Source organism: Jaculus jaculus, chromosome 1 (assembly GCF_020740685.1).
Source record: "Jaculus jaculus isolate mJacJac1 chromosome 1, mJacJac1.mat.Y.cur, whole genome shotgun sequence".
In the NCBI taxonomy this organism is placed as follows: Eukaryota; Metazoa; Chordata; class Mammalia; order Rodentia; family Dipodidae; genus Jaculus; species Jaculus jaculus.
Genome location: NC_059102.1, coordinates 59,222,485 through 59,242,657, shown reverse-complemented (window position 1 = coordinate 59,242,657; position 20,173 = coordinate 59,222,485). Strand labels below are relative to the sequence as shown.

General features: G+C 38.5%; 1 protein-coding gene across 1 annotated transcript in view; it reads right to left on the bottom strand.

Annotated features, from left to right (window-relative positions):
• Cfap95 (cilia and flagella associated protein 95) overlaps positions 1-20,173 on the bottom strand; it is a 96,508-nt gene that overhangs the window by 12,967 nt on the left and 63,368 nt on the right. Inside the window, exon 5 of the mRNA XM_004653142.2 lies at positions 13,089-13,146. Coding sequence (XP_004653199.2) covers positions 13,089-13,146 — 58 coding nt within the window. The remainder of the gene's footprint in view (positions 1-13,088; positions 13,147-20,173) is intronic.

Here is a 20,173-nt window from a genome sequence, read left to right as displayed (position 1 = left end):
TTACCCCAAGATGGCTATATCCCACCACACACCACATATATATATATGACAACATATATATATATATGACAACAAACTGAGAAATCTCCACCAAAGATGCCTTGTCCCACAGTAGTAGTCTCCAATGAAAACAGAGGAGACAATAGAAATTGAAAACCAAAATTAAAGCACAATAAGGTCATTTACACTGACCAAGCAAATGCCCAAACTGGAAGCAAATCAAAAATCCAACAATCAGGCTACAGAGATGGCTTAGTGCTTCCCTGTGAAACCCAAGGACCCATGTTCAACTACCCAGGTCCCATATAAGCCAGACACACAAAGTAATGCAAGCATGCAAGATCCCATGTGCACACAAGGTGGCACATGCATCTGGAATTTGACTATTATGTGCTGTAAGATATGGTTCCATTCAATTCCTTTATGTGATTGTTGGATTTTTTTAAGCTTTTTTTTTTTTTTTTTTTTTTTTGCAAGCCAAACAGATTGATTTTTCTTCAGTGTGAGAGAATGAGAGCAATGGGGTGTGGGTGGGAGTGAATTGGTGCACCAGAGCTACAATATAGGAAAATGTGACAGAAAACAAAAAAATCAAATAGAGCTTATAAAGGCCTCCCTAAAAGCCCTCACCAAAAGAGTTAATTGTGTGCAGAACAGAATCTCAGATATGGATGACAAGACAGAAGAAATCATTCAGAAGTTTAAAAACTTTGATAAGTTCAAAAAATCACGTGAATAGAATATGAGGAACTTGTGGGATACCCTAAAATGACCAAACATATGGATCATGGGTATACCAGAGGGGAAGAAATTGAGGCCAAAGGAATGGATAACATACTCAATAAAATTATTGAAGAAAAATTTCCCATTCTCTTAATGGAGAGACCAATCCAGATACAAGAGCTCAAAGACCACCAAACACACCAGACCAAAGAAGAAACTATCCAAGGCACATCATAGTTAAAACTCTAAATGTAAACAATGAGAGAGTGCTAAAAGCAGCAAGAGAGAAATAACCCATAACATACAAAGGAAATTCTATCCATATTTCCTCAGATTTTTCAATGAAAGCCAGAAGGACTTTGAATGGAACACTTCAAAGTTTAAAAAACTATGGCTTCCAACCCAAACTACTGTATCCAGTGAAAGTATTGCTCATAATAGATGATGAAAGAAAAACTTCACATAATAAAATCCAGTTATGTGATTATAAGAACACAACACCAAACCTAAAGAAAATATTTCACAGAATATTCTACACAAAAGAGCTGAACTACCAACCTCAAGAGCCTACAATAACCAAAACTCGAACAGGGATGAAAATGTTCAAAGCTCAAGAAAGTACCAAAGCCCCATAAGGCCTTCAACATGGTCAGGATTAAATAAAAACTCACAGTTATAACATTAAATATTAATGGCCCTAGCTTACCCATCAAGTGTCATAAGCTAACAGAGTGCATCGAAAAACTTGACCCTTCCATCTGCTGTCTTCAAGAAACCCACTTTACTACTGAGGATAGACACCTCCCTCAGGGTGAAACTATGGAAAATGATTTTCAAGCAAATGTAAATAAGAAACTAACAGGTGTTACTATATTAGTATCTTAAAAAATAGACTTCAAGCCAAAAGTAATCAAAAAGGATAATTTTTACTCATCAAGGGAACAATACAACAAGAAGACGTTTTATCATAAATCTATATGCAGCAAACACTGGTGTACGACCGCTTGTAGAGCAAAACCTACTTGATAACAAACCAGAAATAAATCCCAATACCATCATAGTAGGGGATTTAAATACCTGACTATTATCAATAGACATATCATCAAAGTAGAAGATAAATAGGGAAATGATAGATCTTAACAACACCACAGATCAATTACCCCTAACAGACATCTGCAGAACATTTCACCCTAATTCTACAGAATACACATTCTTCTCAGCAGCATATGGAACCTTCTACAAAGTAGAATTAGTGCATAAGGCATGCATACACAAATTCAGGAAAATTGATATAACTTCCTCCATCATAATGGATCACAATGTGTTTAAGCTAGAAGTTAACAAGAGAAACAACAGAAATTATACCAGCTCCTCAAGACTGAACAACATGCTATTGAACAATGAATGGGTCATTGATGAAATAAAAAAGGAAGTTGTAAAATTCTAGAACTGAATGATAACAAAAACACAACAACCCAAAACTTATGGGACACAATTAAGGCAGTACTAAGGGGAAAATTAATAGCACTTAATGCCTTCATAACAAAGACAGAGATCTCAAATTAATAACCTAGCCGTCCAAATAAAGGCACCGGAAAAAATAGAACAATCCAACCATAAGAGTTCCAGACAGAAAGAAATAATTAAGATCAGAGTTGAAGACAATAGATTGTCAACTAAGAAATCTGTTAAGAAAATTGACAAAATCTAAAGCTGGTTGTTTGAAAAAAATAAACAAGATTGATAAACTACTGGCCAATTTTTTTTTAAATTTTTTATTTATTTGAGAGCGACAGACACAGAGAGAAAGACAGGTAGAGGGAGAGAGAGAGAATGGGCGCGCCAGGGCTTCCAGCCTCTGCAAACGAACTCCAGATGCGTGTGCCCCCTTGTGCATCTGGCTAACGTGGGACCTGGGGAACTGAGCCTCGAACCGGGGTCCTTAGGCTTCACAGGCAAGCGCTTAACCACTAAAACATCTCTCCAGCCCACTACTGGCCAATTTGAGCAAACAAAAAAATAGAGAAGTACCAAATTAACAAAGTTAGAAATGAAAAGGGAGAGGTCACAATAGATACCAATGAAATTGGAAGAATCATCAGAACATATTTCCAAAACCTCTATTCTACAAAACTGGATAACTCAGAAGAAATTAGTGAGTTCCTAGACATAAACCACTGTGGTGGTTTGATTCAGTTGTCCCCCACAAACTTAGGTGTTCTGAATGCTAACTTCCTTTTTGGGAATTAACACCTCCTGGAGGTAGTGTATTTTTGGGGGCAAGCTTATGGGTATTATAGACAGTTTTCCCTTGCCAGTGCTTGGCACAGTCTCCTGTGGCTATTGTCCATCTGATGGTGCTCAGGAGGTGATGTCTACCCTTTGCTCATGCCATCATTTTCCTCTGCTTAGTGGTTAAGGTAAATGCCTGTGAAGCCTAAGGACCCAGGTTTGATTCTCCAAGTCCCATGTAAGTAAGATGCACATGGTGGTACATGCATATTGAGTTTGTTTGCAGTGGCTAGAGGCCCTGACATACCCATATTCCCCCCCCTCTCTCAAATAAATAAAAATAAAATCATTAAAAACAACACTAAAGAGACTAAGCATGGAGAGATTATATCTCAACATAATAAAGACTATATACAAGGCACCTAAATCTCAAATGATATTTAACTGGGAAAGACTCAAAGAGTTCCCATTAAGATAAAGAACAAGACAGGGTACCCACTGATACCACTGCTTTTCAACATAATATTGGAAGTACTAGCCCAAGGAATAAGACAAGAGAAAGTTATAAAAGGGATACAAATTGGAAAGGATGTAGTCAAATTATCCCTATTTTTATTGGCCTATTCATATGTGACCAAAAAGACTCTCCCATAAAACTCCTAAAGGTAATAAATTCCTTAAGTAAAGTGGCAGGAAAGAAAATCAACACACAAAAATCAATGGCCTTCCTACAGTCAAAAAACAAAACTATATAGGAAGAAGTCAGAAAGGCTGTCCCATTTTTAATAGTCACAAAAAAATCAAATATCTTGGAATAACACTAACCAAGTGAAAGTCATATATAATAAAAGCACTCAAGAAAGAAATTAAGGAAGACATGAGATGATGGAAAAACCTTTCATGCTCCTGGATAGGTAGAATTAATATTATGAAAATGACAATTCTACCGAAAGCAGTATACAGATTCAATGCAATACCAATGAAAACCCAAGCATTATTCTTCACAGAGATAGAAAAAAAAATATTTCTAAATTCATAGGGAATTGCAGAAGGCTGTGGATATTCAAAACTACCCTCAGCAAAAGAAACACCTCTTGAGGTATCACCATACCCAATATAAAGCTATAGTGCAAAACCATAATAACAAAACAGCATGGTACTGGCATAAAAACAGACATAAACACCAATGTAACAGAATTGAAGATCTAGCCCTTAGTTCAAGTAACCACAGCTACTTGATCTTTGATCAAAGAGCCAACAATAGACATTGGAGAAAGGACAGTGTTTTTAACAAATGGTGCTGGATAAACTAGATAACCACATGTAGAAAAATTAAAGTAGACCTTATCCTCCAATCATGCACAAAAATCAACTCCAAATGGATTAAAGACTGAAATATAAGACCTGAAACTCTCAAACTACTGGGTGAAAAAAATAGGGGAAATTCTCCACAATATTGGAGTGAGGAACAACTTCCTGAACAAAACCTGAGACACCTAAGAAATTAAACAACCACTTGACCAGTAGGACCTCATGAAACTAAAAAGCATCTATATAGACAAACATACCATAAACAGAGCCAACATACATCCCACAGAATGGGAATCTTCACCAGCTATACCATTGACAGAGAACTAATATCTAGATTCTAAAAGAACTCAAAAAACTAAGCAATAAAAACATCAAACAATTCACTCAAAAAATGGGGCAGAAACTGAATAGTGAATTCTCAAAAGAAGAAATACAAATGACTAATACTCACCTAAGAAAATATTCAACACCATTAATAATCAAGTAAATTCACATTAAAACAACTATGAGATTCTTCCTTACTCCAGAAAGGATGACTATTATTTAGAACTCAAACAACAATAAATGTTGGTGAGGATGTGAGGAAAGAGGAACCCTCATTCACTGCTGGTGGAAGTGCAAACTTGTATAGCCAGTATGGAAATCACTATGGAGACTCCTGGGAAAGATAAAACTAGAGCTCCCAACTGACCCTGTCATTCCTCTGCTGGGAATCTACCCTAAAGGCTCCATTCTTCACTGCAGAGATATTTGCTCAACCATATTTAGAGCTACTCAATTTGTAATAGCTAAGAACAGTAATCAACCTAGATTCTTATCATTTGACAAATGGATAATGAAGACATGGTCGATACACACAATGGAATTCTACTCAGCAGTAAGGAAACATGTTATAATGAAATTTCTAAGAAAATGGACAGACATGGAACAAATCATGCCAAGCAAAATTACATAAACCCAGAAAAACAAATGCTGCATATTCTCCCTCATCTATGGTTCCTAAACTGGAACAGCTTGAGTTGAAGGTATATCAGTCAAGCAACTTGAGGAACAGATAAGAGGGATGGAAGAGCTTGGGGTGATGGCAGTGGAAGGGCAGGGGACAATATACACAAAACCAAATCCAAAATGAATTAGTACTATAGAAAACTTCCTTCTGAGGCTGGAGAGATGGCTTATCAGTTAAGGCACTTGCCTTCAAAGCATAAGAACTCATGTTCAAGTCTCTAGGTCCCAATAGCCAGACATGCAGTGATCCAATCATGCAAAGTCACACATGTGCCACAAAGGTGCACAGACATCTGGAGTTCATTTGCAGCAGACTGACTGTCCTGCCATGCCTATTCTCTCTCTCTCTCTCTCTCTCTCTCTCTCTCTCTCTCTCTCTCTCTCCCTCTCCCTCTCTCCCTCCCCCCCTCTCTCTCTCTTTCTCTCTCACTCACTCACTCACTCAAAACTCAAAAAAGGAAAGAAAAGCTCCTCCTGGGTAGCAGAATAAAGGATATAACCCTCAATAGCATCATGGAGGGATTGTTTGGTAATAAGGGCTCTGGAGAGCATAGGATGAAACATAAACCTGAAACATTTGGCTCTGGAGTATAACTTCTAGTACCAGAAATTGAGTACTACCCATGTTGAGCTGTTGATCAGAGAGGCCTATAATGTCCCCAAAACAAGACTAGCTTCTGTCAAAGCACTTGATTACCCACCTGATGTAAAAGGCAAGACCCTATTGCTAAAGACACATGCTGCCAATGCAGAACATTGAAAGATCTGGCTGAATCTGGAAGGAAGCCAGTTCCCAGATGGCTAAGCTGTATAGTGCTGAAAAGTGCTTCCTAAGCTGCCAGGGGGAAATGGCCAATAATATTGTGAGCAAGCAGGGGACCTTGCTATATGAAGTAAACCAGCCTGACAAGATGCATACAACTGTGCAATAGTGGCACATATCCTAAGTGGGTAACCAATGGCTCTCTGATTGGCTAAGAGATCCACTCAGTGGATAGGAACCCAGAGCTGGAACTGGGAACCAAGTTGGAATCCCAAAGACACCAAGATAATGGACTACAATGAGGAGTTCCCACTAGTCTTTGGCCAAAAGTGAGGCTACACCAATCAAAATCTCTCTAAATTAACAATACTTATACTCTTTATCCTACCCTGATCTTTCTCTCCATTGGAGAATCTGGTTTTCTTTTTCAGAAAGCAGTGACAACTGAGGACAACCAAAGTCTATCAACAAGACAAGACTCCCTAGCAGCAGATGAACCACTCCTGGCCCAGCAGCCAGGGCCCAAGTGAAACCACAGAAGATTTGGCAGGATGAGCAAGAGTGCTGCCTCCGCAGTGAGCCTAACAACCTGCACCAGGGTGATGAAGACAGATAATGAGGATACTCAAAACATACCAAAGCAGAAATCCAGAAGCTACTGAGAGCTCAACACTACAGCTGACTTAAAGCACACCCACAAAGGTTCAGGGCATTTTGTGGAAGAGGAGTGGAAAGAATGTAAGAGCCACAGGGTGGGAGGGAATATACAGAGGCATTGCCCCCCGTCCCCGTAATGACTGATGGCTGCTCTCACAACTCATAGCCCACAACACCATGGTGAATACCAGCAATCGCCCTAAGGAGGGCCTTCACTGGAGTGGGGACAGGGAGGAGAGAAAAGATGGTACCAACACATGATGTGTACTACAAAGTTCCTACTTAATAATAATAATAATAAAAAAACATTATGAAGTCTTGAACATCGCCTACTTAAGTTTCAGCCCATTCAGGACATGAGTCAACTCCTTGCCAGCTATCCCCAGCTCACTTTTCCCTAAAGGCTCACATATCAATCAGCCCACCTTGGACTAATCCTCTAATGTTCCTTTCTTTGCCACTTTTTCTCTGTTCTGGTGCTTTGGGAAATAGAGGAGCTTTTAAGAGAAGTTATCTTTAATGGAAACTGAGCTGAAGTGTTAAAAACATAAGAAGTGGAGTTTAGAAGAAGCATTGTGAAATTTTCTCCCATTTCTCTTCTTGAATATGATTTCATAGCTTTCCAGTCCCCTCTCTTTCCTTGTCTGTGTTAACATAGTCTACATCTCCTTTACATCTTATAATGCTTCCTATTTCACACAAATATGAATTGAGCTAATATAAGAGACCATAATATAAAAATTAATAAAGTCTCAACCATCACATTTAAAATAACAAGAACCCAAATGCTTTCAAATATATTCAAGAATTATATAAAAGCAAGGCTGAATGGATGGTGAAAACTAGCTTATGATAAGGCCACACCATGAAGTCTCTAACAAATTAACAGATATTGTCCTTTCTTTTCCAGTATTGTGAATAATATTCTTATTGATGCACATGCTAACTTCCCTGTATAAGTTTAATTGCTCTTCAAGATTTGAAAGAAAACAATGTCCAACTTAGACTACTATACCCAACAAAACTGTTTTGTATACTAGAAAAATGAAAGCTTTCCATGATAAAAGCAGGCTAAAGAAATTTATGACCAGTAAGTCAGCTCTACAGATGATATTGGGTAGACTCTTTCAGAATGAAGAGAAGTGTAAACACAGCCATGAGGCTATATCAAAGAATATATATATATATCTTTCTCTTACTCTCTCAAATAATAAAATATTTTTAAAAGTCTTCAAATCAAAATTAGTCAGTATAGATAATGTCACTTTATACTTGTTAAGGGAATAATTCATAAAAAGGACATTATAGGGCTGGAGGGATGGCTTGGTGGTTAAGGTGTTTGCCTGAAAAGCCAAAGGACCCAGGTTCAATTCTCCAGAATCCACATTAGCCAGATGCCCAAGGGGGCGCACACATCTGGAGTTTGTTTTCAGTGGCTGGAGGACCTGGCATGTCCATTCTCTCTCTCTCTCTCTCTCTCTCTCTCTCTCTCTCTCTCTCTCTTTCTCTCTCTCTCTCTCAATAAAATAAATTAATTAAATATTTTAAAAAGGGACATTATAATCATATATATATATATACATGTATATATATATATAATGAGGGAATCTAATTTAATAAAACAAATAGTACTATGTATAAAAACATAAACTTGGGCTGAAGAGATAGCATAGTTATTAAGGCATTTGCCAGCAAAGCCAAAGGACCCAGATTCATTACCCCAGGACCCATGAAAGCCAGGTGCAGAAGGTGACACATGCATCTGGAGTTTGTTTACAGTTGCTAGAGGCCCTTGTGTGCCATTCTCTCTCTCAAATAAATAAATAAAATATTTAATAAATAACATAAACTAAACCCAATATAATAATAGTAACTTCCATACACCACTCTCACAAATAGACAAAAAAAAATTAATACAGAAACATATGTGTTAAAGAGCATTAGAGATCAAATGGACCTAACAGAGATCTATAGAACATTACATCCATGGGCTGGAGAGGTGGCTTAGCGGTTAAGTGCTTGCCTGTGAAGCCTAAGGACCCCGGTTCGAGGCTCGGTTCCCCAGGTCCCACGTTAGCCAGATGCACAAGGGGGCGCACGCATCTGGAGTTCGTTTGCAGAGGCTGGAAGCCCTGGCGCGCCCATTCTCTCTCTCTCCCTCTACCTGTCTTTCTCTCTGTGTCTGTCGCTCTCAAATAAATAAATAAATAAATAAAAATTAGAACATTACATCCAAATACTGAAAAACACATATTCTTTCAGCAGCCAATGGAATTTTCCCTAAAGTAGATCATATGATAGGACACAAGACCAGTCTTAACAAATATAGAAAAATTGAAATAATTTGTTTTCTATCTAACCACAATGGGATAAATTTAGAAATCTACAGCAAGGAAAACTACTGAACATACTCGTTTCCTCTAAAACAGGAATGAGACAGGAATACCTACTCTCTCCACTGTTATTTGATACAGAGCAATAAGACAATAAAAATATAAAAGGGATAATAATAGGAAAGGAAGAAGTGATATTATCCCCATTTGCAGATGATATAATTTTACACTTAAGAGACCCTGTATGAAAAAAAACTATTAGATTTAATAATCATTTCCAGTAAAGTTGCAAAATACAAAATCAACATACAAAAAAAGTAGTTTTCATATATGCCAATACCAAACTCACTGAGAAAGATATTAGGAAACATATCTCGTTCACAATACCTCCTTCAAAAAATAAAGTACCTAGCAATAAACTTCAGTGAAGATGTGAAAGACCTCCACAATGAAAACTTTAAAACATGTGATGAAAAGTTACAGAAGAGTCCTTCTAAGATGTTAGGCTGACCGAATATTGTGAAAATAGCTACATTACCAAGAGTATCTAGAGTCCATTTTTTCTTTTTCTTTTTTTTTTTTTTTTTTTTTTTGTTGGTTTGTTTGTTTTGGGGGGTTGATTTTTTTTCAAGGTAGGGTTTCACTTCAGTCCAGGCTGACCTGTCACTCTGTAGTCTCAAGCTTGTCTCCCACTCACAGAAATCCTCCTATCTCTGCTTTCCAAGTGCTGGAATTAAAGATGTGTGTCGCCACGCCCGGCATAGCATCCTTTTGTTTAAACACAGAGCCAAATCCTGGATGAGTAAGAAGATGAGCCTGAAATGCACTTTTAAACAATGTATTTGTTCCCTTGTGCTTTTTCTGATTATAAATTATAGTGCTTGTTGCATTAAAAAATTCTAGAAAACAAAATGAAGAAAATCACCTAGAATCTCAACAGCCCATAGCCAATTTTGCCAGCATTCTGAGTTTTTCTGTTTTTAATTTTCTCTACATTTTCCACATACTGTAGATAAAATATTATACATAGTTTCATATCTTAATTTTTAAGATTTATTAAGACAATAAGAACTATCTGTGAATATTACAAAGGCTGTATAATATCTCCTCACAATTTTAGTGTATTTAATTACATTTCTTCTAACAGTATACTTTAATGTACTTTCCAAGTTTTACCATTATTAATAACTTGGAAATTAGAATTTTTAATATACATTTTATCCCTACTCTGAATTACATTTCTTTGGGGAAATTTTCTTGAAGAATTATTTGGTCAAATACTATCCTAATTAAAAAAAAAAACACCAAGTTCTTTTCCAGGAACATTAAAACAATTTATGATCAACCTAACACCAAATAAAGTACTCAAACCACCTCATCTTCATTCCTCTGTTATTATTTTATAAATTTGCCATTTACTAGCAAAACTTCTTAGCTTTAACTTGCATTTCTTATTACTTTTAAATTGGATCTTTTACCTACATTTATTTAGTTAATTATATCTCCTACCTTGTAACTTGCCTATATGTTAGTGTATTGATCCATAAACTATTATATTTCCTGGTTCTGCAATTTGAGTGCTTTTTTAATAAGAAAAAATATGTAAGAAAATAACATAATGAAGGTAATATGATAAATTCTTTACTTCCATAAATTATTTATGCAATATTTTCAAAACATGTTTATTCTTATCTATTTGTTCTTCCAAATAATTCTTTGAATCTTAATACAGAGAGTGAAATCCAGTGAGATTTTAGTCATATTAAATTTGTTAACTTTAGGAGCTAGAGAGATGGTTTAGCAATTAAGGCACTTGCCTGAGAAGCCTGAGGATGCAGGTTCAAGTCCCCAGTATCCATACAAGCCAGAGGCACCCCAAGGTGACACATGCCTCTGGAGTTCATTTGCAGTGGCTGGAGATGCTGGCGTGCCCCTCCTCTCTCTCTCTCTCTCTCGTAGATAATTTTTTTTTAAAAATTATTAACTTTATAGTCTTCCATTCCCCTTAAAATGGCAACTACTCCTTTATTTAACACTATGCCTCAGTTTTATTTGTGTGTTATTCTTGAGTTGTTTTTTGTTCGTAAAAAACAAACACAAGCTGGGCATGGTGATGCATAAGTTTAGTCCCCGCACTCAGGAGACAGAAGTGGGGGGATCACTGTGAGTTCTAGGCCAGCCTGAGACTACATGGCAAAGTCCATATCAGCCTGTGATAGAGTGAGATCCTATTTTGAGAAACAAAAAAAAAAAAAAAAAAAAAAAAAAGGAAACTAACACACTTTACATTTCTAACTTCCCAGCCTTCTCACAGGAGTTAGAATCCAGCTTTAACCTAGATGAGGACCCAAGATGGCTTCCTCACTCATAACCTAGCCCCTCAGCATTCATTCTTGTGCCTCTCCCTAGTAGGTACACAGTGCTTCTGAGCTGCAACAGTCAAAAGAAGTTGTCTCAAGGCAAGGTCTGCAACTGGGACAGGGTCATTTCTGCCATGCTCTGCTAGTCAAATCTGTCACCTGATGGCCCAGACCCAGAAGATGGATTGCCACTTCCTGACTGGGACTTAGCCTGTGCAAATAGGAACATCACTTTCTTTGGGAAGTAAATACCATAACTTCATGATTTGTCTTCTTAAACCTTTTCTCTTAAAAAGTATTTTAGGGCTGGAGAGATGGCTTAGCGGTTAAGCGCCTGCCTGTGAAGCCTAAGGACCCCGGTTCGAGGCTCGGTTCCCCAGGTCCCACGTTAGCCAGATGCACAAAGGGGCGCACGCGTCTGGAGTTCGTTTGCAGAGGCTGGAAGCCCTGGCGCGCCCATTCTCTCTCTCTCCCTCTATCTGTCTTTCTCTCTGTGTCTGTCGCTCTCAAATAGATAAATAAAAAAAATTTTTTTTAAAAAAGTATTTTATGTTGCATTGCTATAATAATTTGTATGGTTTCCTCTGTTATAATTCCTAAGTGATTACTGCTGGTATGAAGAAAAGTTGTTGTCTTATCCTTACTATATTTTGGTTCTTCTAAATAGATAGTCACATTATTTAAGATAACAAATAGGCTGGAAGTGGTGGCACACGCCTTTAATCCCAGTGCTGGGGAGGCAGAGGTAGCAGGATTGCCATGAGTTTGAGGCCATCCTGAAACTACATAGTGAATTCCAGGTCAGCCTGAGCTAGAGTGAGACCCTACCTCGAAAAAGCAAAAAAAAAAAGATAAAAGATTAAAAAAGATAATAAATAGCATTTCTCTTTATCAATGGTTAAATATTTTAATTTTTTTTGTTTTTTTTGTTTTTTTTTTCGAGGTAGGGTCTCACTCTGGTCCAGGCTGACTTGGAATTAACTCTGTCATCTCAGGGTGGCCTTGAACTCATGGTAGTCCTCCTACCTCTGATTCCGAGTGCTGGGATTAAAGGCGTGCACTACCACGCCCAACTAAATATTTTAATTTTAATTTCATAGTTACTATGCTGGTTAAAACATGTAAAGTTAACAGGAGGCAGGGTTTTTTTTTTTTTGTCTGTTGCATAAGTTTCTCTCTTGCTCTCTCACTGACTCCCTCTCTGTCCTGGGAATCAACCCAGGACCTCGCACAGGCTATGCAAGTGTCTTACCACTGATCTATATCCCAACCCCGTTGCCTAATTCTTAAAATATGAGTATATTCAAGTTATAAACTGAAATTTTAAAACATTGGCACACACATTTCCCAGATCTGAAATAAGCTACATGCTTAGATGTGCCCATATGACACAAGTGAGCAGAAAGGTGGGTTCTTATGTCACATAAACTCAGTTGGAGTTGGGAGCAATAAAGAAGATGCATGGGAGGAGGGGAGTGACATATGTTTTGGACACTGCAGTGCTTTCTCCCCTAAAATCCATCAACTTCTAAAAATAAGTCAGAACCATAAGACATTCCACTGATTCTCACAAACAGCCAGTTTCTCCAAATACATATAAAACACCATATTTCTCTTCTTTCCAAGATTGACTTATTGGCTACGGGCTATCAGTCATGTCCAGTATGCAGGGAAGAGTTAGAATATGGTTCTTGTACTCACGCGTGGTGGATAATTGTACGGTGGAGCATAATCTTCAGTGTGTGTTGTCATTGCACACCTGAAGGGAGAGAGGGGCCAAATGTGAGAAATGAACAACTCCAAAAAGAAAGATATTTAGGGCTGGAGAGATGGCTTAGCGGTTAAGCGCTTGCCTGTGAAGCCTAAGGACCCCGGTTCGAGGCTCAGTTCCCCAGGTCCCACGTTAGCCAGATGCACAAGGGGGCGCACGCGTCTGGAGTTCGTTTGCAGAGGCTGGAAGCCCTGGCGCACCCATTCTCTCTCTCTCCCTCTATCTGTCTTTCTCTCTGTGTCTGTCGCTCTCAAATAAATAAATAAATAAAATTTAAAAAAATGTTAAGAAAGACATTTAACATGAAATACGAACAGTTCAGTAAAGACCCCTTAACAGTACTCCCCGCCTTCAGCGTGTCCCCTTCCTTCAATACTTCCACCTCTTGTCAACCTACTACTTTCCTGTGGGACCAAGTCCCATGTGTGCTCTGCATTTCAGCGACGCTCTTTATCAACACCCTCTTCCTGCCTTTGACACCTTTTAGACTCTGTGTCCCACATTCTCTGCTGGATGACGCTAAAGCTTTGGTAGAAGACAACTAGGTAGGTTGAGCTCACAGTCTGTTCCCAGGCTCCAACCCCATTAAAGCCATAGAAATGTGGGACGAATCACACACACACATATACACCAAGGAAGCTCCAAAGGGAACCCCCGAGGTGTGGAGAAATGAAAGGGACACACATCACAATGGAAAATGATAAAAGCTGATGCCATGAGCCTAGAGGATGGAGTTTTAACTATAGGTCAAGATCAAGAGAAATGACCTGATGTTCACTGTTTTTCCACATAAGAGACCAAACAAACCCTGGATACTGGCTCAGAACAAATGGAAAGCTTCTCTACGTGTGCAGCTTAACTGCCAAATCCAACTGAGACAGGTTAATGGGCACAGGTGCTAGCATTTACCCTGGTGATAACCACCACTTCCTGCCGCCAGCTCAGGGTGTTACTTCCGCAGTAGCATTAGCAGCACCTGGAAACCTGATAGCTGTGGGAACTCAACCATCCATCCCAGTAGAAGAAAATTTGGCTCTAGGTCTCTAGTGGGTTCCAAAATCTGTGGATACCAAAGTCTGTTATGTAAAATGGTATTTCTATACAGTCTGTGCACATCCTTCAGTATACTACAAATCATTTCTAGATTACTTAGAGTACCTGACATGATGTAAAAACTATGCAAGTAGTTTTGAATCTGCATTGTTTAAGGAATATTGATAAGAAAAAAATGTCTTCACATGTTCAGCAAGAGTCAATTTTTTCCAAGTAGTTTCAGTCCACGGTTTGTTGACTCTGTAGATAAGAAACTCATGGATATCGAGGGCAGATTATACGTGGGTCCTACTCCAAACCTCTTGATTTAGAAACTCTATGGATGTGGCCAGAATTTGGCAGTTTTTAAAACCCCTCTAGGTGATTCCAATACACAATGCTGAGTACTGATGATTAAAAGAACAAAAATTGGCAGTGAAGTTTTAAAGCCAGTACATGGGATTGCAAGAGAAAGAGAACAATTTAAAAGAAAAAAAGAAAAGGAAAGGAAAGGAGGGATTGGGAGAGATGGCTTAGCAGTTAAGGCACTTGCCTACAAAGCCTAAGAATCAGGTTCGATCTTCAGTATCTGCATAAGCCAGATGCATAGGGTGGCACATGCATGTGGAGCTTGTTTACAGTGGCTAGAGCTGGCATGACAATTTTCTCTATCTGCTTCTCTCTCTCAAATAAATAAATAAAAATTTAATTTTTTAAAGGAGATTGAAAGGATAGAAAAGTCTTAGCAATCACAACTGAAGGGACAGCTTTAAAGTTCAGATTTAAATTGAGCATCAAACTACATTTAGGTATGCTTTAATACCTAACATCTACATACACTGCTGTTAAATGAAACTTACAGGAGGCTCTTGTTTTGGACAAAGCTCCTGCACTAAGCCCAAAAGACTAGAAGACAATGGAATTACTCCTGTTGAATGCCATTATCACCGTGCCAAAACTGAGTGGTTGACATGAGAGAGAGAGAGAGAGAGAGAGAGAGAGAGAGAGAGAGAGAGAGAGAGAACCAAATACCTAGAAAAAAAATGAAATCCTGTTTTAACCTTTACAAGGGAAAAGAACCTTGAAATACCAACTCACTACTATTTCTGCTTTCTTCAGCCTTCTCTGTCTACAGAAGAAACTTTTTTCTGTTTAATCAATCAGAGCACTCGTTCTATTTTATAGGCTGAGATGTTTTCTGATTTTAGAATTGCAAATAAATCCCACTGGGAATCTTAAATTTGTTGCCTTTTGACACTACAAACTTTAACTGCCATGTAGATAGTAAACCCATCCAGGGAACAGAGCCAGATCACAGTCCACACTGGACCACAGTCAGGAAGGGATATGGGAAGGACAGAAGAGGGAAGCAGGTGCCTGGTGTTGACTGGACACAGGGGATATCACCTCCAGAACAGAGTCCTTCGTAACGAGGAAGATGCTGAGATTAGAGGATCTGAACTGTGGTTTTCCAAGTATGAGGAGCAGAATGGGAGTTCTCGGAAAGGAGACTGGAAACTAGAAAACATTAAAACGACAAACACCAGAAATTGAGGATGGATTCTAACACTGTAAGATAGTATTAAGGTCAGCTGACTTCTCTCCAACTTCACACTCCCACCGCCAAACATCATTACTTCAATATCACTTCAGTGTTCTAACAGAAGAGGGCGCTCCTGAGCTAAGACTCTGAGCAAACTCCCCACTTGTCTCCTTTCCCTAGGTAGGATTACCTACAACTGCTGCTAGTCCAGGAAAATCCAATAGAATTAAAATAAACAGAGAGAGGTAACATTACTATGAGGAGAACAATAAATGAGAAGCAAAATTAAGCTTATGAGTATCCTGTCCTCTGGAAAAATGCCCAACCAGACAGTAACCCTCCATCCAGCCTTTCTATTTAAAGGTGTACTGCAGTGCCTACAAAACCCAATAAAAAACTAGTGTAGGTACAGTAATTAGTAAGGCAACACAGTGTTTTTACTCTCAGATGAAAAGGTTGAATACATGAAAAATATCAAAGAGCATCCACAAAACATAACAAGCAAGTAAGTTCCAACAGGGTTCTTAGATACAAGATGATTAAACAAAACGGCAAACCCAGATACAACAAGCAACCAGAAATCACAGCACACAATGAATGTGAGGGAAATCTCCTTCATGTGTCACACAATCTCCAGGTTTTCTCTAAGAATACATACAAAAGAAGATACATAATACATTTATTTAAAATATTAATTCTTTCTAAAAATATTTTTTTTATTTATTTGCAAGCAAAGAAAGAGAAAGAGAATGAGCACACCAAGGCCTCTAGCTGATGTAAATGAAGTTCAGATGCATGTGATACCTTGTGCATCGGGCTTCACGTGGGTCCTGGGGAATCAAACCCCAGTCATTAAGCTCATTAGGCTCACAGGCATGTACCTTAACCACTGAGACATCACTCCAGCCCCAAAACTGAAAACTTTTGTTGAACATAAAGTCATTCCTTTATTTGTGGATGAGATGGCTCACTATGACAATGGCCATCATTTCATCTAATGAAATCAATGCTGTAAGTTCAAACACAGACAAGGTGGTCCATGGAACGTGACCAAAAAAAAAGAAAAATCCTAATGGCCATAGGATTCTGTAAAATTCCAAGGAAAATTGTGGTACCTTTGAAAAAGAAGAAAATGATCAAATATTCTCTACAAAAGATTAGCATGATGTCATGGTCATTAAGAAAATGCCATGTTGTTGCAAGAATATTCAAACAAACCAGCACAATCTAATTCAGCGCTCAGAAATAAGCCTGCTCCAGCATGCAAACTTTGTTATGATGAGATAGTGTTACAAATCAGTGAGGGAAAGGTGGCCCAAATGATGTTAGAACAAAGATCTAGGGAGCTATTACATATGTGCATGTTTATTATACGTGACACATATATCTACCTTCTGAACAATTTGCAGCTTAACATTGCATATAATAGTGATACAGAATTTCTACTGGTCAGAAAGATTAAAGCTTTTGAGAAAAGTTAAAGGTGATGTTTATTATAAATTTTACCAAGTGAGAATTAGTACTAAGAATGAAGTTTTAAAATTTATTGTGGGGGCTGAAGAAATAGCTCAGATATCAAGGCACTTGCCTGCAAAGCCTAATGACCTGGGGTTCAATTCCCCAGTACCCAGGTAAAGCCAGATGCACAAAGTGGTACATGATTCTGGAGTTCATTTGCAGGGGCTAGAAACCCAGACATGCTCACTCACTCTCACTCTCTCTCTCCTCTCTGTGCTTGAAAATAAATAAAATTTTTAAGAAAACAATGCTATATTATTTTAAGTCTAAGTAAATGAAATAATCCAAATAAGAATAAAAGCGATTGTGGGAGCTAGGGAGACGGCTCCTGAGTAAAGCAGTTCTCAGGAGAGATGTCCTAGTGAGTGTGGCTTTCCCCTGCAATCCTAGCATATTGGAGGTGGGAGAAAAGGAATCACTGAGGCAAGCTGGCTACCTAGACCAGCTGAATGAGTGAGCTCTGGGCTCAAGTGAGAGTAAAACCTCCATAAAATAAAAAGGAGAATAAGAGAGAAGACACCTAAGTCAACTTCTAACTTCATACCACACATCACATATGTGTGCACACTATACACATACAAAACAAAACAAAACAAAACAAAAAAACTCTTGGGTTGGAGAGATGGCTTAGCGGGTAAAGTGTTTGCCTGCTAATGCAAAGGACCCTGGTTTGATTCCCCAGGATCCCACATTAGTTAGATGCACAAGAGGGTGCACACATCTGGAGTTCATTTGCAGTGACTGGAGGCCCTGGCGAGCCATTCTCTCTCTCTCTCTCTCTCTCTCTCTCATTTTTCTCTCTCTCTCTCTTTCTCTGTCAAATAAATAAATACTCTTATAAATTAGCCAGCCAAAATTCCCAATAGAAAAAGAAACAAAGGCTATATATGGTCAATTCATAATAAAAGACATCAAAATAGCTAATTGTTATTTGAAAATAAACTCAATCATAAATCTAGTAATAAGTAAAATGCAAATCAAACTATTTCATCTACATCAGATTAAAATTATATAGATTTTAGTAATTAAAAACTCTTGTACAGCTGGGAAGATGGTTTAGAGATTAAGGCACTTGCCTACAAAGCTGAAGGATCCAGGTTCCATCCCCCAGGACCCAAGTAAGCCAGATGCACAAGAAAAATTTTTTTTAAATACCTCTTGTTTTGTTTATGTAAGTATAAAAGAATGAGTGTATTCATACTCTGCTACAGCAAGGTTTTGCAAAAATGAAGGTCACATCACATACATAATTATCCAGCAATACTGTTCACCTATAGCCGAAGTTCCTGGGTTATAACAGAGCTATTAGGTTCTGGGAGCAGAGCTGGAAGATGTCAGTGCCTCTACCTTAATTTGCCAGCAAGGACTTGAAATCATTATCAGGAAGCCAGGGGAGCAAGCCTGGCAGTGTGGCTCTGCTGTGCTTCTCCTTTCCCCAGCTAGAGCTGAGAGCTCCAAAGGTCAACCTCAGGAACACACTGTCAGGAGGATTTATCCTTTATAATAGAAACTAATGAGAAAGGGAGCAGTCACTCCTCTGGCAGGAACAATGGGATGTAATGTCACCATCTTAATGGAGGAGCCAACAGGAGGAGCATCCTGAAGGACCACGAGGTCATCCAGACTTTTAATAAACTCTCCCTTTGGCCTAGGATGATTTTGTGTCTGTCCCCTGAAGCAGAAAGAATCCTACTCCATACATTCAGAGTCTAAGGCCATTAATCACAGTAATCATGTAGCCTACTCCCCTCTCTGAGTCCAGACACTGCCCAGCATTCTGGTGATAAGCTGGCTTCCCATATGGTATTTGCAGAGGGAAAATGCTCTCATGAGGAAGACACAACTGTCTGGCATGCGTAAAATTTTTATTTCTCATTATAAATTAACTAATTAGACTTCTGGCTTTCCTTATGAATTGAATGAGTGCAAGGCAATCTCCATGAGTCAGATAAATGCTGAAGTACAGATAAAATGATCTTTCTGGAAATGTAAAGATAAAAACCAGATGCTGGCATTTTCACCAGGAGGATGCCCCCGTGCCAGTAAGACTGGAAGCTAGACAGCTGGCCCTCGTCCAGCACTACGCACAGTTTGCCACACACACACTCTTCGACCTTTAACAGGTGCAGCTATGTGGCACTTTGCAAGGAAGAGAACCGAAGGTGTTTTGTAAGATGAGAGAGCCTAAAAATGAAGTTATTGTTAGAGCCACAGAATAAGTTTAAAAACCTATCCTTGCACTCACACCAGAGGTAATGTGTGAATAGGTGATAAGGTGATGGACTCAAACCCACAGAATCAAAATTTTGATAGCTACCAAAAACCTTAAGGTTTTTAGCTATTTTCATTCCTATTTTGTGTGGCAGGGATGGGGGAGAGCAAGTATATCCTCACCCAGATTTTCCAGCCAGAACAAGGGCATATGGCACCCTCATCAAATCACATGAGTCCAGATGAATCTGAGTGAGATTAATTAAAAGGATTAATTGGGAATTAATCTTATAATGTGCAGCAGTAGATGAACACCAAGTCTAGCCATAGAGAGCCACAGAGTCATGAAGGAAAGTTCATGATTCCCTTGGGAAATTATGCCCCTTCACTGAAAAATCATGTCATCATATCACTTAAAATGATTTTAAAAAATCAAAATTTTAAAAAGTTAATTATATTTTACAATCATACAGGTGTGGTGGTACATTCCTATAACCCTGCACTTTGAGGTTTGGGCAGGTGAATCATGAGTTCAAGGTCATCCTCAGTTATATGATGAGCTGAAGGTCAACCTGAGACCCTGTTTTAAAAGCAACAAAAATCTTACATTGTCCTTAGCACCCTTGTTTCAGAATAAAATGGAACCTAGTAACTGTCCCCTGCTAAATGTAGGCATGCTTTTAGAAATCACCTTCTTGGGAGTTACTGGGT